Raw genomic sequence first — 22931 nt, 5'->3', positions numbered from 1 at the left:
TAAAGCCTACATGAAACATCATCCCGCCCGTGGATGAGGTTTCAAATTTTTTCTAGTTCCTGCTGGGGCTCCTGGCCTGCCCGCCAACCTTAAGAATTGGCCATTGACAGGTCGGCGGGTGCGCAGCTGATTTTGTTGCGCTCCCGCCTTCCTGAAAATTTAAATTGGGTGCGATGATGCCGGGAGTTCCCCCCAACGTCACCGCGCGTCATTTTACGCATTGGCGAGCGGGCCCTGCCCCTGCTCACCAACTCGTAAAATTCTGCCCATAGAATAGTTACAGCACAGGAGGAGGCCATTCAGCTTATTGTGTCTGTGCCAGATCTCTATGAGAACAACTTACCTAGTCCCACTCATCTGTCTTTCCCCGTAATCCTGTAAATTTTCTATCTTCAGATAATTATCCAGTTCTCTTTTGAAAGCCACAAGTGAATTTGCTTCTAGCACATTCTCAGTCAGTGCATTCCAGATCATAACCACTCACTGCATATAAAAAAAAACTTGTCCTCATCGCCATTGCTTGTTTTGCCAATCACCTTAAATCGGTGACCCCTGGTTCCGAACACTTTCGCCTTATCTACTCTGTCCAGGCCCCCAATGATTTTGAATACCTCCATCAGATCCCCTCTCAACCTTTCCTTCTCCATAGAGAACAACCCCAGATTCTCCAATCTATGTAATTGAAGTTCCTTATTCTGGGAACCATTTTCATGAACCTTTTCTGCACCCTCTCTAATGCATCTACATCCTTCCTAAAGTGAGGTGCCCAGGACGGGACACAAAACTCCCAATGAGACTGAACCAGTGTTTCATAAAAGTTTTTCATAAATTTGTTCCTTTTCTACTCTGTACTCCTATTTATAAAGCCCAGGAGACTATATGCTTTATTACTCGAGCTCGCAACCTATTCTACCATCTTCATGGATTTGTGCACATATCTCCCCGGGTCTCTCTGCTCTTGCACCCCTTTCAGAATCGTACCCTTTGTTTTATATTCACCAAAATGAATCACCTCACACTTCTCTTCATAAACTTCATCTGGTACATTCCTTTTACCATCTTTTTATTATTTAAATACCTATAGAAGATTTTTGGATTCCCTTTTATGATAGCTGCCGGTCTCTTCTCATACTCTCTTTTTGCTTCTCATTTGTTTTTTATTTCCCCTCTGAACCTTCTATATTGAACCTGGTTCTCAATTGTATTATGCACCTGTCTTCTGTTATATGCACTCTTTATCTGTTTCATCTTATTCTCTATCTCTTTAATCATCCAAGGAGTTATGAATTTGTTTGCCCTATCTTTCCTCCATTACTGTACCCAAACTCTCTCTTTATAGGCAGCTCTGTTAGTGTTGCTCAGTTACAGTTTTACCTGCCACTTTTTGATACCAATTTATCTGGGCCAGATCCATTTTCACCCCATTGAAGTTTAATTATTCTTCCTTTGGATTGCCCCTTGTCCTTCTCCATAGGCAACCTCAATGTTATCACACTATGATCACTATCTTCTAAAAGTTCCACCACTGACACTTGACCACTTGATCCACCCAATTCCACAGAACCAGATCCAGCAATGCCTCCTTCCTTGTTGAACTGGAAACTTGCAGATATAAAAAATTCTCCTGAAAGCATTCTAGGAGCCCTCTCTGCTCTTTACACTATTATCCCAATCCGTATTAGGATAATTAAAGTTCCCTCAATATAACAACTCTAATTCTTGCACCATTCTGTAATTTCCTTGTAAATCTATTACTCTATATCTTTCCCACTAGTTGGTGGCCATTAGAATACACCAAGCAGTTCAATGGTACCTCTAGTGTTTCTTAGCTCTAACCAAATAGATTCTGTTCATGACCCCTTAGGGACATCCTCTCTCTCCAGCACTGTAATTTTTTTCCTTAAATCAATACTGTTACCTCTGCTCATTTCTTTTCTTCTCCATCTTTCCTGAAGCTCACGGTAAGACTTCTTTACACATACTCCAGTCCCTTTGTACCTGCATGTGGACTTTGATTCCTGTGCAAGGACACTCAGGTCCTTATGAATGCAAACATTTCCTCTCACCTTTCAGAAAATATTCTGCTTTTTCATTTTTCCTACCAACCCCTTTTCCATCTATTAACCAATCCTGAATCCATGCTGATATGTTACCCCTAATCCCTTAAATTGTAATTTTGTGCAATGGCTACTGTGGCACTTAATCAAATGTTTTTTGAAAATCCAAGTAAACTACATTCATTGGTTCCTCCATATCTATCCTATTAGTTGTATCCTCAAAAACGCTAACAGATTTGTCAAACACAATTTCCCTTCCATCGATTCTCACTCTTTCTCTCTCCTCTGAGAACATCATGCTCAGCTTAGCATTGTCTGGAACTTTTAACACTACTTTCATCAAGGTTTTGTAAAAATAAGAGGGGGGAGTAATATCAATCCTCGCTTGCTTTGTGACTCACAGTTACCTATTAGGGACCAGAAAAGAGATGTTGTTGCGGAGGTAAAGGGCATAGCTGACGTACTAAGTAAGTTCTTTGTATCAGTTTTTACTAGAAAGGAGGGAGCTGCCAATAAAGGAGTAAAGGAAAAGGCAGTAATAATGCTGGATAGGATAAAAATAAACAGGAGGTACAAAAAATATTCGCACTGCTCAAAGTAGAAAAGTCACCCTGTTTAGACATAACAGACCTTCTGGTAAAATTAAGGCCCAAGGAATTAAAGGAACCATGGCAGCATGGATACAAAATTGGCTAAAAAACAGAAAACAGAGACTAGCAGTAAACAATTCTTTTTCAAGGCTAGAAGGAAGTATTCAGTGGTGTTCCTCAGGAGTCAGTATTAGGTCCACTACTCTTTTTATATATTGGTGACCAGAACTTGGGTTTAGAATGCATAATTTCAAGCTTTGCAAATGACATGAAACTCAGAAATGTAGTAGGTAATGAGTAATGGACTTGAGGAAGGCATAGGCAAACTGGTGAAAGGGGCAGACGCATAGAAGGTGAAATTTAATGCAGAGTAATGTAAAAAGACAAGGCAACATAAACAAAATGGTACAAATTTTAAAAGGGTGCAGGGAGGGAGATACCTGGAGATGCATGTACACAAACCTTTGAAGGTGGCAGAAATGGCTAAAAGGGTAGTTTTTTAAAAAAAAACTAATGGCATCTTGGCTTTATTAAAGAGGCAGAGTAAAAGAACGAACAAAGTAATGCTGAACCTTTATAAAAGGCTGTCAGGCCTCAACTGAAATAGTGTTCAATTATGGACACTATACTTGAGGAAGGGTGTCATGGCCATGGAGAGGGTATAGAAGAGATTTACGAGAATGGTATCAGGGATGAAGAGCTTGGAGAGGCTGAGGTCATCCCAATTAGAGAAGAGAAGGTTAAGAGGCAATTTAAATGTTCTTAAGCCATGAATGGTTTTGATAGTGTAAATAAAGAAAAACTGTTTTCTGTGGTGGAAGTGGTGGGAACCAGAGGACACAGGTATAAGGTAACTGGTAAAAGATACAGCGGCGACATGGGAACATTTTTTTTGTATGGAGTTGTCATATGGAATGGTCTGCCTTTTAAGGATGATGGAAGCAGTTTCAATAGTAACATTCAAAACAGAATTGAATAAATACTTGGAGGGAAACAAAAAAAAACAGGACAATGGAGAAAGAACAGGGGAGAGAGGTTAATTGGAAAGTTCTAATAAAGATGTGTACACACTGAGCTGAATAGCACCTTATGTGCCGTATCATGTCATTATTATAAGTAACTATTGTATTTACAATGTATTTTCTGTTACCTAATCAAATGATAAAATTTCCAATTATATAATGGATTGCATAAATTGCATAAAAGTAGATTGTGTAATTGTATAGCCAATAGCGGGAGGGGCAAGAAGCACATCAGCGGTGAGCTGGAGGGTCAGGCAGCGGGAGAGGCAAAGAGCGGAAGAGGCATAAAGTGGGAGAGGCGGTGAGCTGCAGGCGAGTAGAAAGAGTTAGTTTATTTCTTTTATATTTTAACATTTATTTTATTTAAAAGTTATTTCTTTTGCAAATATAGTAATTTAGCAATGTATAGTATTTAAACTTAGAACATAATGGTCTGAATTTTCCCAGAATTGCACTAAATGCTGTAGTGGGCAGGTAAAATGGAATCCTACCCGCCAACGTAAATGGCTCGTTTTCACGCCGTATCTTCCTGAGCCCGTCTCATTATATATTCACTCTCGCAAAGCACGCTGTTTCCAAGGCGGGCGGGCTCTCATTTGCCCATTCGCCATCAGCCCGCTGTTACATCACACCAGCCACCATCTTTAAAAGGCAGCCGCCAGCAAAGCGTTCATCGCCACCAGCTCAACACTGCTGCCCGGGAGACATGGCCAGCAAAGACAAAATGACTGCAGCGCCCCGCTTCAATGACAGGTCCCTCGAGCGACTGTTAGCTGCCATGGAGGCTCGCCAGGATGTGCTCTACCCGGCTCTGGCCGCAGGATGGGTAGCAATGTCACCAACCTGGCTTGGGCAGCGGCGGTCAGTGTCAATGCCTTTCAGGAGAGGACATCCACTGCAAAAGGATGAATGATCTCCTCCATTCCGCCAGGGTAAGTCACTCTTTTCACCACTCCCAACTCTCACACTCACAAACCCTTCACACACCCACAGGGCCCTCACTCACTGCCAGTGCAAGGGACATAATCATTCACTCTTTCACAAACACCATCATTGTCCTCATCCCGTCCATGGGACCACTCACCACCCACACAGGTCAGGCATACTTATCATCTGGCCCGGCAGGTGTCCTGATATACTCTCCCCATCTCTATTCATGCAGGACAAACTGGCACACAACAGGAGGAAAAGGTTGCAGATCGGTGGAGGGATGTCAGAATTCACAGTTCTCTCAGAATTTGAAAACAGAGCCATCCAGCTGGCTGGTGATAACCGGGACTGGTCCTGTGCTGATGGTGAGGTCAGCGCTGCTCTACAAGTGAGGATCCAGCAGTGCAACATCCATTAGATAACCATGCTGTGAGTGATGTGTCCTCTTTCACAGGCCACCGCCATACACTAATTATCTCCCATTGCTTTCGCAGGCACATCTAGGAAGCAGCAGATGGAGTCCATGACCCAGAGCCTCCAAGCAAGCTCCAAAGAAACCTCTGAAGAGGAATCTGAAGGCACCCTCCCTGAAGTCCCGTCACAGCGCTCACCCACACCTTCCACCAGTGCAGAGACGCACACCACAGTGGGACCTAGCTTTAGAGTAGCCTCGGGACCACAATCTGATAGGCACATCGCACTTTCTGATCCACAACAGGCAGAGGCAGGGACTTCACAGGTCCCCAGCACTCGGAGGACTGCTGGAGGCCAGAATGCTGTTGAGTCCGAGTCAGATGACGAGCCTCTGGACTCGGTCATGTCAGTTGCTGGAGCTGCAAAGACAAGCTCGGGAACATCAGGAAGGGATGGCTGCTGCACTCCTCAGATTGCAAGGCATGATGGAGGAGTTTGTCTGCCTTCAGGCTGAGGGAATAGTTGCATTGCAACGCACCGAGGTCAACACTGGTAGGATGGCAGCCGCCATGGAGACCTTGGTCCAAGATTTCACTCCTGCACTGCTGAGTGGGCTTAACTCCATTGCTAATGCCATAGTTGGCCTCCAACAGTGTGTACACGAGAGGGGTGCTGGGTAGCTCAATTTCACTCCAGCTACCCCTTCCGCTCATGGAGTCAGCCAGGGGCCCTTGGCCACCCACAGGGAGGAGGATCAGCAGGTGCATGCTCTGGGGCCATCCACCCAGGAGCGGTGACTCTGGAAGTGACTGGCCCACCTGACTCCCCTCTTCCTGTGACCTCTGCAGCTTCAGCTCCACAGGCCAAGGTGCCTGCCACACAGCAGGACCGCGAAAGCAGGCCAGGGCCCTCAAGTCTCAGCCCTCCAGAGAACACCTGCCAAAGACATCACAGACAGGGCGTCACAGTCAGTAGGCTGCCTCCACCTCCACTGTGGATGTCCGGGGAGCACCAAGATGTAGCGGCAGAGTTAGGACAGTTAAGGAGAATCATCTGAACAGCCTGGGCACGGGTGTTAATCACTTGTACATAATGTTCACTATTGTCAATAAACTCCTAAGAATGTCACCCTGCCTATGGCTCCTTGTTCTGATGAGCAGTGTTCTTGTCACTCAGATGTGAAACCTTCCTACACAAGATAAAAGGCAGGTGTCTCAGTCCAGGGCCTCTTCCCTGTGCTCTGTGCAGCCTCCAGACCACAGCGATGGTCTAGCCTCACACTCTTTGGAAACACTACTGATGCTCGCACCTCAGCAGTGCTGGTCATTGCTGCCTGAATGTAGTGGGCAGGTGCCACAGAGTTCTTTCATGCTCACTGTGTGCTCAGCACCTTTAAGGTAGGTCTGGTACCCATCACACCAGAATCTGCGACCAGTGAAGCTGTGCGCCAACTCCTGAAGGGCTGAGGCGCTGAAAGCAGACACAGCATCAGATGCATCTAAAGCTTCGTGGCTGCGTCTCAGAGATGGCCCTGATCATGGAGTGCAAGCGAGCTGCCCTTGGCCAGACAGGAGTCAGACATTCTCAGGGGCCATGTGAAGATATATGGGGTGTCCCCATTGCATGATGTCATCATCCTCCTGTGATCGAGTGACTATTAGGGCCTCCACTGCATCTCCATGCAGGAGCATTCTCAGAGACGGTATAGGCCCTGAGATAAGCCAGACTGGAGTTCACAACTGCGAGGTGAGTAACTACAGGGACACCTCACCGTACGTCATCATCCTTCACAAATCTGGCAGCTATGAGGGCCTCCCGAGTGCACCTGCCTCGTCTAGCCAGTGCGAGTGCCTCATCCCCATCGTCGTCACCACCGAGGACTCCCTCACCCTCATCCCCATCAGCGTCCTCCTCATTGCAGGAAACATGCAACTCCTCCATCTCCTCCTCAGCCAGCTCCTCACCCTGTTACAACCCAGTGCTGCAGAGGGCGCAGCGGACGACAACAATGCGTGACACCCTCTGCGGACAGGATTGCAGGGCTCCACCAGACTGTTCCAGGCACCAGAACCGTATCTTCAGCATCCCGATTGTCTGCTCTGCCAAGTTGCAAGCTGCTGCATGAACCTTATTATAGTGTCACTCTGCTGCAGTCCGAGGCCACCGCATGGGTGTCATCAGCCATGGCCTCTGTGGGTAGCCCTTGTCCCCAAGGAGCCAACGCTGCAGCCTCTGTGCATCCTGGAAAACTGCAGGGATCTGCGAGTGACTCAGGATGTAGGTGCTGGAAATCGTGCACATACCCTGCAGGATATGTTTCTGGCGGTCACATACCAGCTCATGTTCAGTGAGTGGAAGCCCTTGCGGTTGATGAAGTCCACTTAGTGTAGTGATGGAGACCTGAGCGCCACAAGGGCAGTCAATCGCACCCTGCACCTGTGGAAATCCTGAGATCAGGCCCTTGCATCCTGGCTGTCCTGGTTCCAGGCGAAATGCACAAAGTTATGTGCCATGGAGAAGACGGCATCTGTGACCTCATGGATGCATTGGTGGGTGGCGGATTGTGAAATCCCACAGAGGTCACCTGTGGAGCCCTGAAAGGAGCCACTGGCGTAGAAATTGAGCACCGCGATCACTTTCACAGCCACTGGCAGTGGATGCCCTCCATGCCCCCTTTGTGCCAAGTCCTGCAGTAAATGGCAGATGTGAGCTACCAGGTCCCTAGACATGTGCAGTCATCAGTGACACTGGTTCTCAGTCATCTGCCGGAATGGCTGGCAGCATCTATAGGCCCTGGGTGTCGCTAGGCGCTGACCAGCCACGGCTCGCTGTCGCTCCTGGGTGGCGTGTGCTGGAGCCCCTGCTGCCCCTTCTTCATGAGGTTGCTGCTCCTGCCTTTGCATGGCCAGGAGCCTCAGTCGCTCTCTCCTCCATCTTCTATGGTCTCTCCAGGCCATCAGACATACAGCTAGGTCACCAGGATCCATGATCCTGACGTGGTCCTCCTGCAGCATGAAAGAGAGAGAGAGAAGTGGTTATCATGGCTGTACTTAGCACCTTTCCTAACTCTGCGTGACTACCCCTTAATGCTTCCCGGAGAGTGCTGGTCACCCCTCGGATGGCCAGAGATGAGTGAGCTGCTGGCTGCCCTGTCAACCTGTGACATGGGGGACACTGGTCCAAACCAGGATGCTGAGGTTGCAAGGGGCTGTGAGTGCCTCCAGCAGTGACTGTTACATGGCCAGCATTGGCGAGGAGATTGTACGTGTGCAGTCCAACTGCTCTGTGGTCCATTAAAGTGGTGGTGGACTCAATGTCTGTGCTGGTGGGGTGATGGCGGGGTAAGGTATAGAGCGTTTGGTGGCCCATTGGTGCCTCCGTGTTGCTTGCATGGGCAGGCAGGTTAGGAGGCCAACCCCAATCATATCACTGGTTGCGCCTGATCTGTCTTAGTTGCAAAGGCATGGTCAGTTCATACAGGTGTCCCTAATGCGTGGCCATTTCCCTCGCTTACCCTGCCCCCACCTCGATTGCCTGTGCACAGGATGCAGCGCCAGGGCAGCACTTGACCACCGCCGCCCCCCACCCCCCCCCAGCCCCACCCCTCAGCAGTCACCACTGAGGCTGGCCAGCACTTGTCCCCAGGCACCCCCACCCCTCAGCAGTCGTCTGTGGAGCCAGGCATCAGTTTTCCCCAGCACCCAAGGCCTGTAAACACAGACAAACCGTGGAGAACGTTGCTGCTCACTCACCTCAGTTCCCCCAAAGTGAAGGCCACCAAGTGCACGTTGCCTGTGTGCCATTGTGAAACACATTGGTGTGCTTTCCCGCCAACGTGGACGGACGATACGGCGGGGTTCCAAGAGCCTAGTGGGATGGCTTTTTAATTATATGCTAACATATTACAATTAGCTGCCCGCCGACTGATGGTAGAAAACGCAGCCCGAGCGGAAGGTCGTGACCTGCCTTCACGCTGTCGTGAAGTGGGTCCTGCCATATTTTTCTGTGCACACCACCTATCACACCCGCCACCACCGGGCTCGGAAAATTCTGCCCAATGTTTTTTTTTGATGGGCAAGGTCCTACAGAACCTAACTAAAGCCTTTTCTTTGGTTGTAATGGGAAAATCTGATTTGTTTAAATTTGTTTAATTTAAAGCTGCGCTTTTCAGGAATACAGCTAAAATGTTAAGTGAGGAATTACTATTTTGTGAAAATCAGCCTGGATTTTGCAGTCAGCAGCAAACAAATGGCACCAGCCATTCATCACACTTGTACTTGCCAACAGACTTACTGCCTTTTCGATAAGACATTAAGTGATGACCTCGGCGTCCCTCTCAGGTGGATGTAAAATACCCCACAGCACTACTTCAAAGAAGAGCAATAGAGCTTGTTCCTGAGTTCTGGCCAATATTTATCCCTCAATCAACATCACTGAAACAAGCAGTTGATCTGGTCATTATTGCATTGATGTTTGTGAGCTCTTGCCACGTCAAATTGACGTGCTAAATTTCCTACTTTATAATAGTGTAAATAAAGTTTTGTGCACTTCGAAGTGCTCAATTGGCTGTAAAGCCCTTTGGGACACCAGATGTCATGAAAGGTGCTACATGAATGCAAGTCTTGGTATGGGCTTTTACACTGGAACTTGCAGTGATTAGAAATCCATTTCAGCCTGGCACCCTCAGAAGGGGGATCTGGAACCTGTCTGAACAGGACCAACAACTGTGTACCTCCTTAACCAGACTGAAGAATTCTTAATGAGTCATGCAGAGTCTCAACCAGAAAGTGTAAGTTAGAATAGTAATTCAACGCCAAATTCATATACAGAAAGCAAAATTAGGAGAGAAAGATGGATTTTAAACGAGACACATTCCAGGCTGAAGTAGATTTCTAATCACTGCAAGTACCAGTGTAAAAGCCCAAATCAAGATTTGCATCCATGTAGCACCTTTCATGACATCTGGTATCCCAAAGGGCTTTATAGCCACTTGAGCACTTTTTGAAGTGCTCAAAACTTTATTTACACTGTTATAAAGTAGGAAATTCAGCAAGTCAATTTGACATGGCAATCGCTCACAAACATCAATGCAATAAAAAGTAAAAGAAAGTTGATTTTTAAATTTTCGACAATAATTAAAATCTGAAATAAGCTGTGTCCACAGTTATAGAAGTTAATTTTCCATGTCATAGAGTTTGTTTGGCAGTAAGTAAGGCTTACCACGCCATTAAAAATTTACTTACACTAGCATGGGCAAGTCCTAAAAAATTCTGGCATGTTTAGTGCGTATATATTATGCAAGTACTGCAACGTGTGTAATTTCTGTGTAATTGAATGAGTCTCTCGGCCATATACTGTTTTAGCGTAGCTTCTGGAGGAGCAGGGCAACTTAGACAACTTCCTGATTTGGATGTGTAATGCGTGATCTCTGCCCGATTTACTCTTTATTAACTAAGCACTGATTTCCTCTCAAAAATCCAGGCCATTATTACTTTAACACTTGTAACACAGCTAAATTCAAGTTCATTGTACCTTTGAATAACATTGCCAATTGACGTGTGTACTTTCCTGGGTCATCTTTTTGCCTGCATTGCAAAGAGACTAAGTCAGGAACTTTCATGGAGCTGATCCCACTTTTCTATCGTAATTGCACCGGAAGTGTGGTAGAAACTCCATTCACAAATATAAACAGGGCTCTCACCACATTTCTGGCAGTGAGCGTCCAAGGAGATTTTAGTGTTTTCCTGAAATGTTACGAATGTCATGAAAAATACAGTAGCTAATTCTGCTGGCGTATAAATACAAAAAGTCAAATGAACAGATTAAAAAGTGACAAAAATAAGAAAACTGTAATCATTATCAGGGATTTAACTAGTGTACAAAGCAACTAGAGAAGCATACGGAGAATGAAATTATTTAGAGTTTTGTAGCCAATACACCCAAATAATGTACTTGACAGGTGAAAATATTTTGCCCCAGGGGTCATTTACTTATAGGGAGAAGAATTACTGAAAATATCTAATAAGAAGCAATGGTTTTCCCAAAAGTGATCTAACTTTGAATTATTAAATTGAATTTTTGATATTATTACCTGGTTTCCTCCAAGACCATGGCAAGAATACATTATTAAGTGTTTGGCACCCTGATTATTTTCTCCAGCATCAAGGCAAGTTTCCAAACCTAGATTTTTAATCTGAAATTGAAGAATTAAAAAAAAAATCAAAGCAGCAGTCCTATTTCCTGATAAACTAAAATGTTTTTTTAAATATGTTTTACTTTTTTGTTGAAGAGAAAGAGCTTACATTTCAGAAGGGCCAATGCTAACTATCTTAGCGTGATTTTGTTTTATTCAGTTAAAGATATTTAATTGAAAAGCATTGTAGCTATAAAATAATCAAAGTACATAATTGATAAATATGTAAAAATCTCAGATTTACAACTAATAGCTCAAGCATAAAATTAGAAATTTGGAAATGCTGATAGACTACTAAATAAAGCAAGGTTGCAATCAAAACAAATTCTAAAATGTTAAATACAAAAACTGAATTCCTATATTCATAAAACAGGACAATAATTCTTTTAAAATAGTGAATTAATTCATGACAAATGTGTAATATAAAAAAGTACTTACTGCACCATAATGTACAGGAGACATATCGGGCATAAACACCTCAGGATAAACATTCTTCAAATACCAAGTGAAATTTTTACAATGTAGACGTTGTTTCAACTCTAGCCTTTCAGTAATGTCTCCATATGTTTTCTGTTAAAGAGAAGCACTAAGTTATTAAGGGAATGCTGACTAACTGAATCAATATAATGTCACAATCAGGGAAAGGATTTAAAATACGAATTGCCTGTGGATCAAAGACGAGTGACAACATATGCTTTGTATAAAGTATTTTCTTCTGAAATGGGACATTTTAATTTCCCATCTAATTCCTCAACAGCTTTCCCTCAAAACATTTAAATTCACCCCAGTACACTTAATAACATTTAATTGTGTCTCCTGAAGACACTTTACATTCAAGGCCATGCTTTTAAAAACTACAGTTCTTCCTCAGTGCATAACTCTGGTTGAACATTTGCAGAATAAATGAACAAAACACAAGTTTATATTGCTCCTTTAGTTTTACCTTGTAACGGATACAGTTTGTCTATACACTAATTAACTATTAATCTATGTAAATCATCAAGGGAATGCAGATATTTTTATTGGCAAGAATATTCAAAAATGATTTTAATACAATACTTTTATGGGTTGGAATGTCATGTACAACTTAAAGTCTACTCAATGCAAATCTCTCTTATGGTTAATGTAAATCTGTAGCAGCAACTATAATTTATATTCAGGTGAATAAGGAGATAATTGTCTCAGCAGTAACAGAGGGCATCACAGTGATGCCTTGCCTTCTGTATTTGTGAATCATTATATGCACCATTGTCTGTACTGGGTGACCACTGTCACATGCAAGAGTTTTAAAATTTTTAATTTGCACATCAAGTATCTGCATCTGCTAGTGTGTGAGTTTAGCAGATGATCAAAGCCAGGGATATTTTGCATTGAGTTGTTGACAAGGTATTTGTTTGTGACTTCTTGCAAACTCTATTCAGTTTTCTGAGCTTCATCAGCATTGAATGTGCAATGTTGACGGTAAAGCTCACGGATCCAGAAAGGGACTGTGCAGCTTCAACTGGTGTTGAGGACCTGGTGGACAACGAAATGCTATCTTTCCTTGATTCACTGAATTTCCAGGAGGGTTGCGGCATCATGATGAGTGGACAGGGTTACAATTTGCAACCAGTGTGTTGGGGCTAACTAAAGACATTTAAATGTCTGCCATAAAGGAACAGTTTTCAAAATTGTCTCTTCCTCTGACTAGCTAAATGACCCAGTTTAAGTACATGTTAGAAAGAAAAATGCCTCATTTATGTTGTTACAAGAAAGATGCCAAACACTGCAGGAACTCACCAAGCCTTCTTAGACAGCATCTTGCAAAATCATAACCGCTAGCATCGAGTAGGACAAGGACAGCAGACAGATGGGAGCACCACCAACTGGAAGTTCCCCTCCAAGCCACTTAACATCTTGACTTGGAATATATTGCTGTTCCTTCACTGTTGCTGGGTCAAAATCCTGGAACTCCCTAACAGCACTGTGCGTGTACCTATACCACAAGGACTGCAGCAGTTCAAGAAGACAGCTCACCACCACCTTCTGAGCGGGAATTAGGGATGGGCAATAAATGCTGGCATAGCCAGTGATGCCCACATCCCATAAATGAATTTTTAAAAATGTGTATATGATGTACATTTTATATCAAAATCACAGTCTACCACTGTGTTAGTGGGAATTCCTAAGTATCCAATGTAGTTCAATTTTGCAAGTGAATTGACCTAAAGATGAGGAATATCTATAGAATTAATCCCAGTCCATAGGAATCCAAATACAAAGCTGTCAAACAATCTAGTTCAAAGATAGCATTCAGCATGTTGATGTCAGACCTGCTGAGTTTTTCCAGCTATTTTTGTTTTTGTTTCAGATTTCCAGCATCCACAGTATTTTGCTTTTATCTTGGGTATACAATTACTTAATGAGCAGATGTCCACCATTCATCCAGATCTTCCATGTCTAATAATGCTTTCCTCATGTAAAATTTAATTGGCCTCACAGCCAAAGCTTCTTCACCCTAACTCGTATATGTGTATAAATCTTAACCTGAGTCAGTTGGTCAATTTATCTCCTAACCCCCATCCTGAAGTAGCACAAGGACAGTTAGTATTCACCTCAATGCTGGTTCTGTCTCATGTACAGACACAAAACTAGCTGAAAGCAATTTTAAAAATGATATCTAAGCTATGAGTAAAACTTAAACCTTCATTCGCTGCAGGTAAAAGCTCTGCTTTCTCAATTTTCCAGAAAAAGCAGCAAAAGGAAGCAATACCTGTGTCAGTGTAACCAACATTTATGTAGTGCAAGTTGTACTGCACTAATAATTCTATTTTGTAATCACAAGTAGGCAAGGACACAGAATTTTCATTTAAGATTCAAATGCTGATCAGAACAATCAAATAAAAATCTACATACTTTAGCGACTGTACTTGAAATAACCCTTCTTATAGTACAGGGTCATTTACTGGCAGATTAAGGCAGAGAAATTCCATGGATGGTTGGTCCAATCAGATACTATTTTCAAAGCAGTGCATAGCTTAGGAAGGATGGGCACATTTAGGTTTTCCAATTATAGCTCCCCCTCCTTCCAAATTCACCCTTAACAGCAATGGGGAATAAGGAAAGAAAATAGTGACCAAATTCAGTAGGTAGACCAAATTTCCTATGATAAGTGTGAAAATGTAGAGCCATTTTAAGTTAGCACTTAACAGAGTGACCCTTGGTTGACTGGAGATTGTGACATTTAAGGTTCAGAATGTACCAACATTGGGTACATCTGATCCTGTTTCAGAAGAGAAGCTGACCTCTGTTGTATGATTTAACCAGATTCAAGTTCAGTTCAAGCAGCAGCTCAGCTGGTAATTGGTGCTCAGAAAGCCCATAGGGAGCAGTTGCAGCTCAGTGAAGCGAAATGGTCTGCTCCATGAGGCTGGGAATTGGGGCAAAAAAAATTCTGTGAGCAGTGGTAGTCTGCTAAGTGCAGCTAGAAAGCAATGATCCTGCCTGTAATTAGATGCTGGGGTACAGCCTCGTAGCTCCCAGTGGAATGATGCTGCAGGAAGAGAGATTGAGCTACTGGGAGGTGAACAGTTGTTGGGGCAATTTGAGCTAGACTCTTGTTGCCCGACAGTAGCAACATGGATACAAAATCAGCTGAGTAATAGGAAACAGAGGACAACGGTCAATGGATATTTTTCAGGCTGGAGGAAGATTTGGAGTGGAGTTCCCCAGGGGCTGATATTGGGGCCCTTGCTTTTCCTGATATATATTAATGATGTAAATCTTGGTATGCAGGGCACAATTTCAATGTCTGCAGATGATACAAAACTTGGAAGCAATTTAAACTGTGGGAAGGGCAGTGAATTTCAAAAGGATCTAGACAAGTTGGTGGAGTGGGCAGATAGATGGCAGATGAAGTTCAATGTGGAGAAGTATGAGGTGATGCATTTTGGTAGGAAGAACATGGAGAGACAATATAAAATAAGGGGTGCAGGAGCAGAGGGATGTGGGTGTGTATGTGCACAGATCATTGAAGGTGGCAGGACAGGTGGAAGGGGCAGTTAATAAAGTATACAATATCCTGGACTTTATTAATAGGGACATAGGGTGCAAGAGCATGGAGGTTATGCTGAGCTTATATAAGACACTAGTTAGGCCTCAGCCTGGAATATTGTGTACAGTTCTGGGTGCCACACTATAGGAAAGATGTGAACGCATTGGAGAGAGTGCAGAAGAGGTTTAGATGAATGGTTCCTGGGATGAGAAACTTCAGTTATGAAGATAGATTGGAGAGATTGGGTCTATTCTCCTTGGAGAGAAGGTTAAGAGGAGATTTGATAGAGGTGTTCAGTATCAAGAGGAGATTTGATAGAGGTGTTCAAAATCATGAGGGAGCTGGACAGAGTAGATAGGGAGAAACTGTTCCCACTCACAAAGAACGAGGGGGCACAGATTTGAAGTGATTTACAAAAAAAGGAAATGTGATGTGAGAAAAAACTTTTTCTCACAGCGAGTGGCTCCAGTTTGGAATGCACTGCTTGGAAGTGTGGTGGAGGCAGGTTCAATTGAGGCATTCAAGAGGACATTAGATTATTATTTAAATAGAAACAATGTGCAAGGTTATGGGTAAAGGGCGGGAGAATAACACTAAGTCATAACGCTCATTTGGAGAGCCAGTGCAGACAACGATGGGCCAAATGGCCTCCTTCTACACCGTAACAATTCTGTGATTCTGTGAACTCATTGTAGGCAGAACAAACAAAAAGGCTTCCAGGTTGGGTTGGAGTTGCTGTTGAGGGAAAAGAGAAGCAAGATCCTCAAAGGAGCGGAACTGAAATCCCTCGTGAGGAAGACACAGGTTGAATGATTTTTTGTGATTCACTCTGGTCATTGATGTCTGGAGACATTTGTGGGATCTGTCTTGGTTGTGTCTGCCATTTGGTGTGCAGTTTATGGTTTGTATTTGACCAGTTTGCCTGTTAATTCACATTTACCTCATGTTAATTATATATGTTAGAGTATAAGATAGATAGCATTGACTGTTTACTTTGTTGACTCTTACACAGCAAAAAATCTTCTGTACGTTTAAAACTGTGGAATCTTGTGGTTTTATTCTCTTAGTAAATCCCTGAGATTTAAAATTTTGTCTATTTTTCAACAAAAGTTACTGGTTCCTAACCAAATCGTAACAAGAGAAAGCAGCATTTTTATTTTCAGCCATATTGAATTAGTGTTACCCTGGTGTAACAGTTAACCTCAATCAGATTAAGTTACATACTGGAGAACAGGTAGGATACCCACCATCTCAAGATTGTGGAAAATACTAAGCCACTTTATACAAGCTAAAATACTGTCTAGATTTACTTAGTAAAATGCTACACAGATGCAAAACATTAGCTAAGGTGCTCATACAAAATGATCAATAATTTGAGCTACAAAATAACTGGGTTGACAAATATCTGTTGCTCTTTCAAGTTTTCCCTCATACAAAATGATCAATAATTTGAGCTACAAAATAACTGGGTTGACAAATATCTATTGCTCTTTCAAGTTTTCTCAACACACTTTGTCAAGTACAGGCTCTAGCAATTTTACGCAATTTAGGGAGCTCTAACCATCGTTCATATTTTTAAGTTCCAATTCATTATTGCTTTTAAAGGGTAGCTAATAAGTCTGACAATTATACATTAGATCCTTTGGATATAGAAGCAACCTTATGAAAGAACAGCTTTCTCAGAATATGAACAAACATCTCAGAAAACAATCGGATAAACACCTAAAAATTTTTTCATTTCATAATGTCATTGCTACATTGTTTTAAAAACAGACCAGTTGCAAAGTCTGTTTTTAAGATTGATATTAGCAGGATCAATTCATGCAAAACAAACCCAGAAATCCCATGGAAACAACCTATGTTTTCAGCAGCCGGACCCTGATATAAAATAATGAAGCAGTTTATGTCAAACATCCATGTACTGATTGTAAGTAAAACCTTTCATACTGTTATGGGGATCATAGGGCTGATTCGTCTGTACAGGCACAAGTGTGGGTAATCTTAGGGACGCAGCTTTCTAGCCCCGGTCTTGGTACAAGCATGTAGCTTCATCAGGAGCTCTGCAAATGAAGTTTACTGTTTCTAACAAGACGACTGTCTGGTATTACAATTGGTGACGAGGATAAAAATCTCTGACGCTGCACCTCATCTCGCGAATGAGTATTTCGATTTTAAGGGAAGAAAGAAAAATATACTCGCCAGTCATGCCACTCTTCGGCAGAATTGGCCCGTATGACTCGTCCATCGAAGACTGGAGTCAGTAAATAGAGCGCCTGGGTTTCTACTTTGTGGCGAACAAAATAACGGTAGAGGAGAAATAGAGAGCAATTCTTTTAAGTGTCTGCGGGAGGAAGACATATAACCTAATCCATAGTCTGATGACCCCGAACGTGCCAAATTCCAGATCCTTTAATGAGCTAGTAGACCTCGTGAAGGCACATTTTTAGCCTAAGCCATCGGTGATCGTGCAAAGATTCAATTTTAACTCTAGAGTAAGGGCCGCGGGTGACAGAGTTTTCTGAGATGAGTTGGGAAAGATAAAAGGCCTACTAGCTAAAGTTTACGTAGATTCGGACGCAACACTTCGGTTCTTTAAGGTCAGATCTGTGCCTTACGCCCTAAAGGAGGGGGTGGATGCAGAATTGTGCTGCTTGGAGAAGTTAGGAATAATCCAGCCAGCCCAAGTTTCAGAATGGGCAGCACCCATAGTCCCTGTGATGAAACCAGATCAAAAGATTCACATTTGCAGAAACTACAAATTAACTGTGAACAAGGCTTCTAAATTAGACAAAGATCCAATCCCGAGAATTGAAGATTTGTATGCTAAATTTGCAGGAGGAAGATTCTACACTAAACTAGACATGAACCATGCATACCAACAGATGAAGCTGAGCAGCACATCTAGAGGGTATGTATCCAGCAACACGCACAACATGTACCAATATACATGCCTACCCTCTGGTGTGTCATCTGCCTGTGCGATTTTCCAAAGAACCATGGAAACCCTACAAGGACTTCCCCGAGTTATGTTGTACCTGGATAATGTCCTGATATTAGGATCAATGGAAGCAGAACATTTAGCTAACCTAGAAGAGGTTCCAAAGAGATTTTTGGAGGCTGGTGTACATTTGAAAAAAAGAGAAAGTGTACTTTTCAATTGACAGAAGTCACTTATTTGGGTCATCGAGCAGATGCCCAAGGACTGCATCCATTAGAGGAGAAAGTGAGAGTAATCAAGGTAGCGCTGTCTCCTACCAGTGTCACTGAGCTCAAGTCTTTTTTTTTGGGCATGATAAATTACTACAGTCACTTCTTGCCTAATTTATCCACAGTGTTGGCCCCTTTACACTTATTATTGAAGAACCACAGATAGTCTTGGAAAGTACAACCAGAAGAAGCCTTCACAAAATTCAAGGAGCTTTTCCCTCGTCATGCCTGCTAGTATACTATGACCTGTCAAAAGGAATAATACTAACTTGTGATGCTTCTCCCTACTACTGAGTGGGAGCAGACTTGCCTCACAAGATGGAGGATGTTTCTAAAAGGCCAGTAGGATACGTATCCAGAACCCCCTCTAAGGCTGAGAAGGGTTATTCACAAATTGAAAAGGAAGGCTTATCTGTAATATTTGGAATAAAGAAGTTCCATCAATATTTGCATGGCCGACATGGATAACTAGGGAAAGAGTAGGGCCCATTAAGGACCATAGTGGTAATTTGTGTGTGGAGCCGGAAGATGTAAGTAGGGTTCTAAATGAATATTTTGTGTCAGTGTTCACAAGTGAGAGGGACAACAAAGGTATGGAAATCAGGCAGAAGGACTGTGATATAATTAAAGAAGTTAGCATAGAAAGGGAAGAGGTTTTAAGTGGTCTGGCAGGCTTAAAAGTAGATAAATCTCCACGAGTGAGGCAAGGGAGGAGATAGCAGGGGCGCTGGCAATAATTTTCAATACCTCAGGGATAAACCAGGGAACTACAGGCCAGTCAGTCTAACCTCAGTGGTGGGGAAACTGTTGAAAGTAATTCTGAGGGACAGAATTAATCTACACTTGGAGAGGCAGGGATTAATCAAGGGCAGTCAGCATGGTTTTGTTAAGGGAAGGCCATGTCTGACCAATTTGATTGGATTTTTCAAAGAGGTGACCAGGTGTGTAGATGAGGGCAATGCATTTGACGTAGTCTACTTGGACTTCAGCAAAGCTTTTGATAAGGTACTGCATGGGAGACTGATTACGAAGATAAGAGCCAAGGCAATTTGGCAGATTGGATCTAGAATTGGCTGTGTGGCAGGAAGCAGAGGGTGATGGTCAAGGGGTGTTTTTGTGATTGGATGCCTGTGTCCAGTAGGGTTCCACAGGGATCGGTGTTGGGTCCCTTGCTGTTTGTGGTATATATAAACAATTTAGACTTGAATGTAGGAGGGTTGATCAGTAAGTTCGCGGATGACACGAAAATTGGTGGGGTGGTAACTAGTGAGGAGGATAGCCTTAGATTACAAGAGGATATAGACGGGCTTGTCAGATGGGCTGATCAGTGGAAAATGAAATTTAATCCGGATAAGAGGACTAGAATATAAAAGCAGGGATGTGCTGCTGAGGCTTTATAAGGCTCTGATCAGACCACATTTAGAATATTGTGAGCAATTTTGGGCCCCGTATCTTAGGATGTGCTGGCCCTGGAGAGGGTCCAGAGGAGGTTCACGAAAATGATCCCAGGAATGAAAGTCTTAACATATGAGGAACGTTTGAGGACTCTGGGTCTATACTCGATGGAGTTTAGAAGGATGAGGGGGGATCTGATTGAAACTTACAGAATACTGAAAGACCTGGATAGAGTGGACGTGGGGAAGATGTTTCCATTAGTAGGAGAGACTAGGACCCGAGGGCACAGCCTCAGAGTAAAGGGAAGACCTTTTAGAACAGAGATGAGGAGAAACTTCTTTAGCCAGAGAGTGGTGAATCTATGGCATTCATTGCCACAGAAGGCTGTGGAGGCCAGGTCATTGAGTGTATTTAAGACCGAGATAGATAGGTTCTTGATTGGTAAGGGGATCAAAGGTTACGGGGAGAAGGCGGGAGAATGGAGTTGAGAAACTTATCAGCCATGATTGAATGGCAGAGCAGACTCAATGGGCCGAATGACCTAATTTCTGCTCCTATGTCTTATGGTCTATGTGTGAGGTGATGCACTTGGGCAGGACAAACAAGGCACGGGAATACGTGATGAATGGTAGGACGCTGGGAAGTTCCGAGGATCAGAGGGACCTTGGTGTGCATGTCCACCGGTCCCTTAAGGTAGCGGGACAGGTAGATAAGGTGGCAAATGGGATACTTGCTTTTATTAGCCGAGGCATAGAATATAAGAGCAAGGAGGTTATGCTGGAACATTCTGGAATCCGCATTATAGGAAGGATGTAATTGCAGTAGAGAGAGTGCAGAGGAGATTTACCAGGATGTTGCCTGGGCTGGAGAGTTTTAGCTATGAGGAGAGATTGGATAGACTGGGGTTATTTTCTCTGGAGCAGAGGAGATTGAGAGGGGACATGATTGAGGTGTATAAAATTATGGAGGGGCATGTATAGGGTAGGCAGGAAGGAACTTTTCCCCTTGGTGGAGGGATCAATAACCAGGGGGCATAGATTAAAATAAGGGGCAGGAGGTTTAGAGGGGATGTGAGGAAGAATTTTTTCACCCAGAGGGTGGTTGGAATCTGGAACTCACTGCCTGAAAGTGTGTTAGAGGCAGAAGCCCTCATAACATTTAAGAAGTATTTGGACGTGCACTTGTGATGCCATGGCATACAAGGCTATGGGCCTAGTGCTGGAAAATGGAATTAGAATAGTTAGGTACTTGTTTGACCGGCACAGACTTGATGGGCCAAAGGGCTTTTTTCTGTGCTGTAGACCTCTATGACTCTTCACCATAGTGTCGGATCACAAGCCACTATTGGGATTATTTAGTGAAGACAAGGCAATTCCACCGATAGCCTCTGCTGGAGTTCAAAGATAGGCTTTGATCTTGTAAGTACATTTTAGAAGTACACTTCTGTGCACTGTCCGGGTGTGCATATAGCAAATTCAGACACCCTTAGTCATCTTCTATTCCCAGGTAGCATTACACATGCTCCAGTACCTCAAGAAGTTGTACTTGTGTTCAATTTCCTGGGCCCCTCACTGGTCTGTGCAAAGCAGATAAAGAATTGGGCAAACTGGGATCCAATTTTATCAAGAGTCCGAGAACAGGTATTGCAAGAATGGTCAAATGCACAAGTCTCTGAAGAATTAAAACCATTTTATGCCTGTACATCTGAATTAAGTTGTCAAGGTGGTATCTTGCTGTGGGGAGCAAGAGTTGACGTCCCTTCGCAAGGAAGAGAACCACCATTGACAGAGCTTCATAGTGTGCATCCAGGCATTTCAAAAATGAAGATGCTCGCACAAAGTATACCTGGTGGCCAGGTATAGACTGATATAGAAAAAAAATGGTTAAACACTGTCTCTGGTGTCAGCAATAGCAGCAGTTGCCCATTTCAGCTCCACTGTATCTGTCGGAGTGTCCTGGTTAACCCTGGGGTAGACTACATATAGACTATGTCGGTCCATTTTTAGGTACCACATTTTTAGTGATCATCAACGTGCAAAGTGGATGATGTACATGAAGTGAGATCACCTACATCACATGCAATTGTTGAAAAGCTGTGCCAATATTTTAGTGTACATGGCCTACCAGGAATCATTGTTTTGGATAATGGTACTGCTTTCACTAGTACAGAATTCCAGACATTCATGAACCTAAGTGGGAGTAAACATATCAGAACAGCACCATATCATCTCTCATCCAATATGTTAGCAGAAGGAACAGTACAAACTTTTAAAACAGGCATGAAGAAATTATGTGAAGGAAGGTCAGAAACACAAATTTGAAAATCTCTGTTCAACTATCGCCCGACTCCTCCTGCAACTACAGGTTCACCACCGCCTGAATTGCTAATGAAATGCCGCCTTCGTACAAGATTGAATGTAGTATCCCCTAACTTAGAGGGGAAGGTGGAGAAGAACCAGAGTAGTCAGGAAGTGGATCATAATGTTTGCAGCACAGGTCAAAAATTTACTGTGGGATAGAGAGTTTTTGTGCGAATTTTTGGAACTGGACTGAGATAGGTTCCTGGTATAATTGTCTCTGAAACAGGATCATTGTCTTACCAAGTGAAAGTGGAAAACAGGATTGTTTGGAAATGTGTGGATCATCTTAGAGGTAGAGACACACTCCAACAAATAGTTACTCCACCTGAAATTAAAGTCGAGCCTTTGTTCCCCCAGGTGCCAGAGTGACAAAGAATAGGCATGCCTCATGTCTCTGTTGACATAAATAATTCTGTCTAAGGATGTCCCTGATGCTGCCCTTCCTTGTCATGTCGATCCAATGGAAGCATTTAAAGTTGTAGAGTCGCAATGCTCTACCCAAATCAGAAAACTACCACAAAGACTTAATCGATAATTGCATGAACTGTATATATTTGTATATGTTATGGGTTAAGATATTTTTGTAAATAAGAGAGGTAAATCAAAATTCAAAAGAGAGGAATGTGGTGATTGTAAGTAAAACCTTTCATATTGTTATGGGGATCATGTGACTGTACAGACAAATCAGCTGGGTAGTCTTAGGGATGGAGCTTTCTAGCCTTGGTCTTGG

The 22931-nt window shown here is 43.2% G+C and overlaps 1 protein-coding gene across 3 annotated transcripts in view; it reads right to left on the bottom strand.

Moving 5' to 3' along the window:
- galnt3 (UDP-N-acetyl-alpha-D-galactosamine:polypeptide N-acetylgalactosaminyltransferase 3 (GalNAc-T3)) overlaps nt 1-22931 on the bottom strand; it is a 70977-nt gene that overhangs the window by 9626 nt on the left and 38420 nt on the right. For all 3 annotated transcript variants that reach the window (XR_013577978.1, XR_013577979.1, XM_078552308.1), the window contains exons 8-9: nt 11645-11776; nt 11105-11206 (exon numbers count right to left, since the gene is read on the bottom strand). Coding sequence is in view for 1 of the 3 variants with exons in the window: in XM_078552308.1 (XP_078408434.1) it covers nt 11105-11206; nt 11645-11776 (234 nt within the window). In the remaining 2 variants the exon portion in view is untranslated. The remainder of the gene's footprint in view (nt 1-11104; nt 11207-11644; nt 11777-22931) is intronic.

The sequence above is a fragment of the Cetorhinus maximus genome, chromosome 11 (assembly GCF_964194155.1).
Source record: "Cetorhinus maximus chromosome 11, sCetMax3.hap1.1, whole genome shotgun sequence".
NCBI classification, from domain to species: domain Eukaryota; kingdom Metazoa; phylum Chordata; class Chondrichthyes; order Lamniformes; family Cetorhinidae; genus Cetorhinus; species Cetorhinus maximus.
This window is presented reverse-complemented; position numbering and strand designations above follow the sequence as displayed.